We start from the raw sequence: 11,306 nt of genomic DNA on the forward strand, positions 1-11,306 counted from the left end.
GGCTAAACTATACCCACATGTAGGCATGGTGTCATAGACAGTGCTGCCTTATTCTCAAACTTGTCAGGGAAGCTCCAGAGACAGCACTAACAGACTGCAACTGAGGTGCTCTTTTGCTCTTTCTCAGTGGCGGATTTGATTAAGCATATGGTTACTGTTATAACCTGTAAGTACATTTTGCACTTAAAAATTTGAATCACCTTGCATTCTATTCATTTATTTGTCACGTCATGTTTATAGTTAATTCATTGACTGTTGGGTTTACTAAGATGTTTTATTTCTTATATTTCCTCTTTTGCATTTATAGATTGCCTGAGTTTACTGCAGCTTTCAAGAAAAGACAAAAGACTTCCATTGTCACATTTACAGACTGAAAATGAGCTGTACAAGGTAAGTTACTGTTATATATTTAACCATGTGGTAACTGTATTAACATCAGAATTCACAAAATATTTTTTATGTTGAAATATAGGATAAATTATATCTATAATTTCATTTATCTATATAAAAATAGATCTGATTTTAAACCGATGATCTTTTTTTTCTTAGAGTTCTTCATGCCTTTAGTCATCCCCAGTACACTGTGAATCCAGTTGAAATGGCTAAGTGTCTGAGCCTCAGGCAGGAGCAACAACTTTATGAACTGTTTTCCATGTCGCACCTGAAATCCACAAAGCCTCCTTGTAAGCATACACACTATCCAGTGAAGACCCCTTATCCATTATCACATCCATCCTTGCCTTCCACTTCATCTTTACCATCACAATTGTTGCGCTCCCCTCACTCAGCACCAGAAAATACTCGGAGCTGTTTACGCAAGCACATCAGCAGAGAAATCAAGAAGCAAGTTGTGTTTGCAGATGCCAAAGGATTTGCACTTACTGCTGTGCGTATGTTTATTCCTGAACCTTTGTCTCCCACTTCTACCCTGGCGATGAGACCCTCTCCAGCCAAACTGGAAGGCCAGCAGTCAACCTCTGATAAACTGAATCCCTACAAGTTGCGGCTGGGTTTCCCTCAGCCAGCCCAGGACCAGAAAGCCTTTCTTGCACGTTTGCAAGATATGAAAATACAGCTGGAAAGCTGCAACATTTCTGAGTACGTCTTAAGTGGTAAAGTGTTTGTTGCCCATGCCGCTACTGAAAAGGATGTGTGCATAAGGGTGACCTTTGACTCCTGGCGCAGCCATCGTGACATTCCTTGCACATTCTTGTGGCAACATCGCTGTGGGGGGTCTGATGTGGATGTTTTTGGCTTCAACTTAAGCTTAACTCACAACAGGGATCCAAGGGAGCGAACTGAGTTTTGTGTGTCATTCAGACCAGGGCCTTGTGCTACACCACACTGGGACAACAACGGGGGACAAAATTACAGAGTGTGGATGGAAAAAGAAAGATCAAATGTGAACCAAGACAACACTAATCGTTCTTACCCCACACTTTCAAAGCATAGGTCACTGTCGTGGCCTTTACACAAGTCCATCAGTGTGCAGAACTGCACTGATCTACAGTATATTCAAAAGACTCAGGGAAGATTGGAAAGCACGTCCAAATTGAAATCACCCAATACCCTCTTCACAGACTTAAGAAATATTATTTTAACTTAAAATATTTAAGAAACAGTGGCTTTGGGGAGGGGTACATGCTTATGAAATCTAGCGTGCTGTATATGTCTGCGAGGATTCTCAGTCATCCAGGACATGGTAGTCTAAGAAGCTTGCAAAGAAAGCGACTGGACTTCTTTAAGTTTCGTGAAGACATTTTCATCAAGAGACTTTTTCAATTCTGAAACTAAATGATGGAGAGTCACAGATACTTAAACCTTGTGGAGGTTTTCAGTGGACAGTGCTGGTTGATCTGTAATATACCCTTGAAACAATTCAAACGTAATGCACCTCCACCTCCTAAGCTTAACTTCCCTTTTGAAATGTGAAAACTTGTTTGACTTGATATTCTGATTAAAACTGTCTTAAAATATAATTTGTCTTTTTGTCCATCTCCTTGGCAAGGTAAACTGTGCAATATTGCATAGCCGCATGTTGTAGTGTGACATAACATCACTGGGGAAAAAGCAAAAAACATGAGACTTATATTTGCTTAAGAGAAAAAAACATATATCAGCAAATAAAGGTAATTATTCCAAAAATCTTTTTTGATGAGCTAACACAATGAATGGACTTACAGCGGGGAAAATAAGTATTTGACACATCAGCATTTTTATCAGTAAGGGGATTTCCAAGTGGACTATTGACACAACATTTCCACCAGATGTTGCCATCAAGCCAAATATTGAAGTCATACAATCAAATCAGAACATATAAGTATACAAGTTAAACCATAATAAATAAAGTGAAATGACACAGGGAATAAGTATTGAATACATGGAGATAACAAGGGGCAAAATGACATAGAAAGCCAGGAGATCACCTGAAATCTGTCAGTATTGATAGAGAAATCCTGTCCCCTATCAGTACTAATTGATATCAGCTGCTTTAGTCCTAATTGATGGCCTATAAAGGTTCCTCATTACCCAGAAGGCACACAGGAAAGACTTCATGATGGGTAAAGGCAAAGAACTCTCTCAAGATCTTCGTAATCTTATCGTTGAAAGGCATTTTGATGGGAATGGTTATAGGTGCATTTCCAGAATGCTGAATGTTCCTGTGAGCACTGTGGGGGCCATTATCCGGAAATGGAAAGTGCATCAGTTCACCATAAACCTGCCACGATCAGGTGCTCCACGCAAGATCCCTGTCCGAGGAGTCCAAAGAATAATCAGGAGGGTTCTCCAAGAGCCAAGAACCACTCGGACAGAACTTCAGGAAGACCTTGCATCAGCAGGTACTGTTGTTTCAAAGAAAACTATAAGCAATGCACTGAACCGCCATGGCATCCATGCACGCTCACCACGCAAGACTCCATTGCTGAACAAAAAGCATGTCAAGGCTCGGTTAAAATTTGCGCAACAGCATTTGGAGAAGCCTGTGGATTATTGGACGACTATAGTATGGTCAGATGAAAGCAAAATTGAACTTTTTGGCAGTCATTCTACACACCATGTTTGGAGAAGAAATGGCACTGCTCACCACCCCAAGAACACCATACCAACAGTCAAGTTTGGGGGTGGAAGCATCATGGTTTGGGGCTGCTTTTCAGCAAGGGGTACTGGCAGACTTCATATTATTGAAGGCAGGATGAATGGAGAGATGTACCGGGACATTCTGGATAAAAATCTGCTGCCATCTACCAGGAAGCTAAAAATGAAAAGAGGGTGGACATTTCAGCAAGACAATGATCCCAAACACAAGGCCAAGGTAACAATGAAGTGGTTTCAAAGAAAGAAAATCAAGTTGCTTGAATGGCCCAGTCAATCACCTGACCTAAATCCCATAGAAAATCTATGGAGAGAACTGAAGATTAAAGTTCATAAAAGAGGCCCAAGGAACCTTCAAGATTTAAAGACCGTTTGTGTGGAAGAATGGGCCAGAATCACTCCTGAGCAATGCAGACGACTGGTCTATCCATACAAGAGGCGTCTAGAAGCTGTAATCACCAACAAAGGCTTTTCTACAAAGTATTGAATAAAGTGTGTTCAATACTTATTCCCTGTGTCATTTCACTTTATTTATTATGGTTTAACTTGTATACTTATATGTTCTGATTTGATTGTATGACTTCAATATTTGGCTTGATGGCAACATCTGGTGGAAATGTTGTGTCAATAGTCCACTTGGAAATCCCCTTACTGATAAAAATGCTGATGTGTCAAATACTTATTTTCCCCGCTGTATATATTCACACAGACATTATTTCTCTGGCCTCAGTTCTGGCTCTGGTGTGTGTTTCCCTCTTGTGCGTCATACATACCAGAAAGAATAAATTAACAAAACAAAACAGATCTTCTGGGCGAGGTGACAGACAAGCTTTGAATGGGACGTTGTGTTCAAACACACCCTGCTCTAAATGGTTGAGTAACACCCTGGGAACTGTTACATCTTGTCATGCACATGACTGGAGTGGCAAACACCATGTAACCATGGCAGCATAAGGGACAGCATGTACTTTGGATAATGCATGAGTTTGTGTTTACAGTACATACAAAGGTGGAGTCATTATTAGATATTAAAACCACACGGAGGATGCTATTGTTGCTTTTGTTCTATTTATTCTAATCTTTGGGCTGGTTTCTTTGTCCTACTCTTTCATTTCACACAGGACAGCTCCCAGAAAAAACAACAAACCTTTTTGGAACTGTCATAGCTAAACAGCTGGGGTGTTGCATTTGGGGCATTCACAGATGAAGCTGGTTTTCACACCTTGTAGCCTTAAGTACCTATTTATTTTACCTTTTTTTTTTACTATTTCATTTGAGTATTATATTTCCCACCTCTTCCACCTACTAAAAGATAAGCTAAACAACAATGTCAAGTATTTTTTCCCAGTACTGAGATACATTCTCTGAATAAAGGTTCCAAAATAATTCTTTAAAAACATTTTCATTCTTAAAAATTAATTACCCACATTGATGATGCATGTTATATTTTGTATTTTTTGCCACATGAAAACCGCAGTGACAAATGACAACCTCCTGCCAGTGGGACTGGGATGTTGGTCATTTTGCAAGCTGCTGATAAACACCCTCATTTGTCATTTTGTTTTGAGGACCCATTGCATTCTATAGTGCACAGTATTCACAATCTAATCTCTGGAGACCTGGGGTACAGTCCTTGGGCAAGATACTGAAGCCCCAAATTGAAACAGTGTGGACGTTAAGGTTTCCCGTTCATCAATTCAGACAAGTCAAAGTAAGGCATAGCCATCAACACTATAGTCATTTGTTTAGGAACCATGATAATGGCAACTACTACATAAATATTAAAAGACAGTATGCAGACATCCACACAAGGCATTACGTCTGAGAAAGACTTTTCACTGGTCGATATCTTTTTTTCCTCTCTCATTTTATCTTTTAGAGAGCAGCAGGCACAGCTGGGTGGTGGCCAGAAGCCAGCTACCAGCTGCTGGTGATTACAGTGTTAAAGCTCATGTTGTCTGAACAATAGCCTGCAGACTGATCCAGTGGGCTGCAGCCACAGCTGTGATCACAAAGAGTGAGCTTTAGGTAGCTAACAGAAGTGGCTTGCTAAAAGCAAGTAGACTGTAGTGACATGATTTATGCTTTTTCTATAAACTTACAATTAACTAAAACTGTCTACGATAGGAACAACAACAAGTGAATGATCTATTTGGAATAATTTAAATGTATTTAATGTTTATATCAAACTACCTTCTTTCTTTATCTTCCAGGATGAAAAAAAAACAACGTGAGTACTTGGATCAATGGTGTTAATAAAAACATTAAACACATACTCAGCACATAAAACATAGGAAATAGTGTCTGTGATTAGTTCAAGTTATGTGCACGTCTCCAATGACTGTAGAAAACATGGACGACGCGACAGCTCCCCAAAAATTAAGCCAAAACGTCTCTATTGCCCCCTGGTGTCTGGCTGCAGTACAGGTCATAAACCCCGCCTCCTACATGTTATCGGATGGAACTGTGGTCAGACTGGGGTCCTACCATTGTGGGAGGAGGTGCGGTCGCGTTGTCCATGTTTTCTACAGTCATTGGTCTATAACAGTCACATTCAGTCAATCCAGAAAAATGGGTCACCCAAAGAGTTGCAACAATGAAAGGCAAACTTTTTTTTTTCTTTCAAGATTAAATGATTATAGTTGATATAGTTGATGATAATAGTACACAGTCAAAGGAGCTTGCAAAGAAAAGCGTCTGGACTTCTTTAAGTTGCTTGAAGACGTTTCACCTCTCATCCGAGAAGCTTCTTCAGTTCTAAGGTCAAATGGTGGAGAGTCCCAGATTTAAACCCAGTGGGAATATCCATCTGCAGAGGGACAAAAGACCCCCTGATGATCCTCTAATCGCCTGAGCCAAGGTGTGAAACTTGGTGTGGGTCCCAATCAGCCAGGGTTTTGGGTGAGCTCATTGTGAAACCTGGCCCCACCTTATCATGCGAATTCCTGAGATCAGATGGCCCAGGGTGTGGGCGTTAAGGCGTCTGGGGAGGGAACTCAAAACTGGATTATAGATGGCAGACAGTTGGTGTTGTAAACCACCGCCTCTGTTCAAAGATGGTCGCTCACAGTGGACATAGATGGCTTCTTTCACTCCTCTTTCAAACCATCTGTCCTCTCTGTCCAAAATGTGAACATTGGCATCCTCGAAAGAGTGACCTTTGTCCTTTAGATGCAGATGGACTGCTGAGTCTTGTCCTGTGGAGGTGGCTCTTCTGTGTTGTGCGATGCGCTTGTGAAGTGGCTGTTTGGTCTCTCCAATGTAGAGGTCTGGGCATTCCTCGCTGCACTGTACAGCATACACCACATTGATAAGTCTGTGTTTTGGAGTTTTGTCTTTCGGGTGAACCAGTTTTTGTCTGAGCGTGTTGCTGGGTCTGAAATACACTGGGATGTCGTGCTTGGAGAAAACTCTGAGTTTTTCTGATACACCGACTACATAGGGGATGACAATGTTGTTGCGTCTGTCCTTCTTATCCTCCCTCGCTGGTGTCTGATCTTCTTTTCTGTGCCTCTTTGCTGACTTTAAGAACGCCCATTTAGGATAGCCGCACGTTTTGAGTGCTTCTTTTACATGCATGTGTTCCTTCTTTTTCCCTTCAGGCTTAGAGGGAATAAAACCCGAAACCCTGGCTGATTGGGACCCACACCCAGTTTCACACCTTGGCTCAGGCGATTAGAGGATCATCAGGGGGTCCTTTTGTCCCTCTGTGGAGGGATACTCCCACTAGGTTTAAATCTGGGTCTCTCCACCATTTGACCTTAAAACTGAAGAAGCTTCTCGGATGAGAGGTGAAACGTCTTTAAACAACTTAAAGAAGTCCAGACGCTTTTCTTTGCAAGCTCCTTTGACTACGATGACCTGGATAGTCATCCAGAGAACCTTCACAGACATAATAGTACACAAAACGACTAGATGCAAGTCTTAGTAGAATTATTTGTATATTTTGTATATCATGTGTATTTGTATATGTTGCAAATGCTACATTATAGTGCTTGATGCAAAGTATGTTATTTTTAAATAAATAAAAACGCTGTGAAAGCAGTGCTATGAAAAAGCTTCCTTTGCCAATTTGTGTGATTTGTTTTAATGCAAATTTGGCTGACTTACATGTTACAGGTCATTAAACCAATTTTTCTATTAGAACCTCTCATCGTGGTTCACTGGAGTCTCAAAGCCTTAGAAATGGTTTTGTAAGCCTTTCAAGAATGATAGATGTCAATGAATTTTTATGTGAAACAATTGACATCAACCATTCTCCAAATGATCTTTATATTTGTTGAGAGGTGTTGGTTTTTGAGATCTACTTCACTTCACTGTTCAGTTTTTATTAGTTTAAGTTTGGTGTTACAAAATGAGACTGTTACAGATATTATACTGAATCCAGCCAACACAGACCAAACATCAAATTAATCCATGTCAATAATATCCTTTCAATGTTTTCTTGTTGGCCACAAAAGGAAACAAGTAGAGCAGAGTGCCCTCTACTGGCAATAATCTTTTAAGATTGTACTTTGGCAAATGTCATATAACAGAGGAAACAATGCAGGATCACAACTACAATCCAAGATAAGCAATTTAGTGAATGTAGGAAGCTATGGATGGTTATAGGCTGCTCCATACAAAATCACATTACCCATGTTAACCATCACAATATTTCTACACTGAAAGAGCGTTACATCACTTTTAAAAGGATAAACATATCTGAAAGATTGAATTCTTGGTTCAATATAGTTGTTTGGAGAGGTTTTATTGACACTGGTCACTGGGAAGGTGCTCATGCTCAGGATTCCAAGAAGACCTTGCAAAACATTCAGCAGCCTTTCTGTCACACTCACAGATGAACATCTCACATTCATTGTTATTGTCTGAAGAAGAGAAAATAAAGAGCTCAAAATTCACTTTGCAATAACCAGAAGGCCAACAAGTGCTACTATAAAGTTAAATGCCAATCGGCTTTTTTGAGTACTCACTGCCACAGGTGATCTTTTTATTTTGGTCATCACAATTATAGTCATAGAACTCAGTGTAAGGATTGTCCAGGATGGGCCAGCATTCAGGGTGCTGCATAGCATCAGTGTAACACTGGTCATGCACCTGGCAGCACCTACAGTGGGGCAAAAAAGTATTTAGTCAGCCACCGATTGTGCAAGTTCCCCCACTTAAAATGATGACAGAGGTCAGTAATTTGCACCAGAGGTACACTTCAACTGTGAGAGACAGAATGTGAAAAAAAATCCATGAATCCACATGGTAGGATTTGTAAAGAATTTATTCGTAAATTAGGGTGGAAAATAAGTATTTGGTCAATAACAAAAATACAACTCAATACTTTGTAACATAACCTTTGTTGGCAATAACAGAGGTCAAACGTTTACTATAGGTCTTTACCAGGTTTGCACACACAGTAGCTGGTATTTTGGCCCATTCCTCCATGCAGATCTTCTCGAGAGCAGTGATGTTTTGGGGCTGTCGCCAAGCAACACAGACTTTCAACTCCCGCCACAGATTTTCTATGGGGTTGAGGTCTGGAGACTGGCTAGGCCACTCCAGGACTTTCAAATGCTTCTTACGGAGCCACTCCTTTGTTGCCCGGGCGGTGTGTTTTGGATCATTGTCATGTTGGAAGACCCAGCCTCGTTTCATCTTCAAAGTTCTCACTGATGGAAGGAGGTTTTGGCTCAAAATCTCACGATACATGGCCCCATTCATTCTGTCCTTAACACGGATCAGTCGTCCTGTCCCCTTGGCAGAAAAACAGCCCCATAGCATGATGTTTCCACCCCCATGCTTCACAGTAGGTATGGTGTTCTTGGGATGCAACTCAGTATTCTTCTTCCTCCAAACACGACGAGTTGAGTTTATACCAAAAAGTTCTACTTTGGTTTCATCTGACCACATGACATTCTCCCAATCCTCTGCTGTATCATCCATGTGCTCTCTGGCAAACTTCAGACGGGCCTGGACATGCACTGGCTTCAGCAGCGGAACACGTCTGGCACTGCGGGATTTGATTCCCTGCCGTTGTAGTGTGTTACTGATGGTGACCTTTGTTACTTTGGTCCCAGCTCTCTGCAGGTCATTCACCAGGTCCCCCCGTGTGGTTCTGGGATCTTTGCTCACCGTTCTCATGATCATTTTGACCCCACGGGATGAGATCTTGCGTGGAGCCCCAGATCGAGGGAGATTATCAGTGGTCTTGTATGTCTTCCATTTTCTGATGATTGCTCCCACAGTTGATTTTTTCACACCAAGCTGCTTGCCTATTGTAGATTCACTCTTCCCAGTCTGGTGCAGGTCTACAATACTTTTCCTGGTGTCCTTCGAAAGCTCTTTGGTCTTGGCCATGGCGGCATTTGGAGTCTGACTGTTTGAGGCTGTGGACAGGTGTCTTTTATACAGATGATGAGTTCAAACAGGTGCCATTCATACAGGTAACGAGTGGGGGACAGAAAAGCTTTTTACAGACGACGTTACAGGTCTGTGAGAGCCAGAGATTTTCCTTGTTTGAGGTGACCAAATACTTATTTTCCACCCTGATTTACGAATAAATTCTTTACAAATCCTACCATGTGAATTCATGGATTTTTTTTTCACATTCTGTCTCTCACAGTTGAAGTGTACCTCTGGTGCAAATTACTGACCTCTGTCATCATTTTAAGTGGGGAACTTGCACAATCGGTAGCTGACTAAATACTTTTTTGCCCCACTGTACAAGTCAAAACATGAATAATGGTGATTACTGAGAAAAAAAAAACTCTTTTGGGGTATGTGTTAAGTAGAATGGCTAACCCATTACCTATCCAGATCATCCACAGGTGTGCCAGAGCCCCCCCATTCCACAATAACAGCCATAATCAGCATAGCCAAGAGCAGGCCAGCTATCAGGCATTACACACAGGATCATATTTCTGAACTGGTTGAGTGCCTTGTAGTCTAAGGACTGGGCTGAAGCACAAGCACAGGATAGAACTATGATTTATACCCTAATAGGATGTGTTTCTATTCATGATATGCATAGTTTAACAGCAACAGACATGCTGTACTCACCAATACAGAGGCCTAGAGCAAAGAAAAATGCAGTCTGGAGGGCATTCATCTTGAAGTTTAATCCCAGAGTAGCTCCCACTTATGTTCAGGCCTGTTTATATATCAGGTATGGAACCTTGTCTGTCAGCTGTTCATACTACACAGGGTCACGTAGACTCTTAGAACAAAGAACCAAACAAAAAAAGGATAATCGTTCTCACACTCGGGGACCTTGTGTTCAGATTTCTGTAGATGTGTTAATGGTTGCTTCTGTTAAGTAATCATGTTTTTGTTTTTTTGTAAATATCTGAGTTAGGATTAGAATATTAGTGAAACGTTTGGTTTTGTTTACTGGGTAATTACTGGATCTTTGTTCAAGTCCATTGATTGTTTAAAATATTAGTCAGCAGAAACGACCCAGTCTGTTATAATGCTCAGGCACTATAATATCAGCAAATACTTGTGGGTTGTATGTAGGTTGTCATACTTTTACCATAACATTCTTCTACAAGTACTGATAATTGATAACATCTGGTATATTTACCCCTGGATTGGTATGTTGTACTATTTGTGCAGGATAAATGTTTTCCAAAATATGATTTTTTGTTATTGAAAATAAGCTTTTTGAGCTTTTTTCACGCAGATAAACGTTTGCAGGACTCATGGGTCAAAAGGCTTGGGTATGCCAAATTAAAGGGACATTTTTAACGAAAGAAGTACATTGATGTACATAACTATGACTCTATGAGCCAGTTAATTGTTCATATTACTATTACCAAAGAAGGAAATGAAATACAGTACTGTGAAAAAAGTCTTGAGCCATGCCCCAAATTTTCATATTTTTTTCCAAGGAGATTTTTTAAAGTGGTCTTGAGCACTCTCTTGACTTTCTGAAGGTCTTTCCAAGATTTTCTTTGGAGAATGGTTGCATTGTCACTCATTTTCAGTCTAGTCCTTGTACCTGATCATTTTGAGAGGAATGTTTTTATTGGTTGTTAAGCTACTTAACACTGACCTATGACTCAGTCAAAATCATCCCTTAAGGCTACGTCCACACTAGCCCTGATAGATGTGAAAACGGCATTTTTGTCTGAAAACGCTCTGCGTCCACACTAGCGTTTTCAGTCATTTTCGCGGAGTTGTGCATCCACATTGAAACGGCCGAAAACGCTTACGTTCCAGTA

General features: G+C 40.7%; 1 protein-coding gene and 1 pseudogene across 1 annotated transcript; one reads left to right on the forward strand and one right to left on the reverse strand.

The window, feature by feature from the left end:
* Positions 1-376: 376 nt before the first annotated feature.
* ppp1r3c2a (protein phosphatase 1 regulatory subunit 3C2, duplicate a) lies at positions 377-1,606 on the forward strand. Its single transcript, XM_085358038.1, has 2 exons — positions 377-390; positions 550-1,606. The coding sequence occupies exons 1-2, from the start codon at positions 377-379 to the stop codon at positions 1,604-1,606; spliced, it is 1,071 nt and encodes a 356-aa protein (XP_085214164.1).
* Positions 1,607-7,842: 6,236 nt separating this feature from the next.
* On the reverse strand, positions 7,843-10,192 carry LOC146628733 (phospholipase A2-like; annotated as a pseudogene).
* Between the last annotated feature and the right edge of the window lie 1,114 nt (positions 10,193-11,306).

This window comes from Diplotaxodon limnothrissa, linkage group LG7, assembly GCF_057381915.1.
Source record: "Diplotaxodon limnothrissa isolate DT_005_m linkage group LG7, D_limnothrissa_male_GT1.1, whole genome shotgun sequence".
NCBI lineage: Eukaryota > Metazoa > Chordata > Actinopteri > Cichliformes > Cichlidae > Diplotaxodon > Diplotaxodon limnothrissa.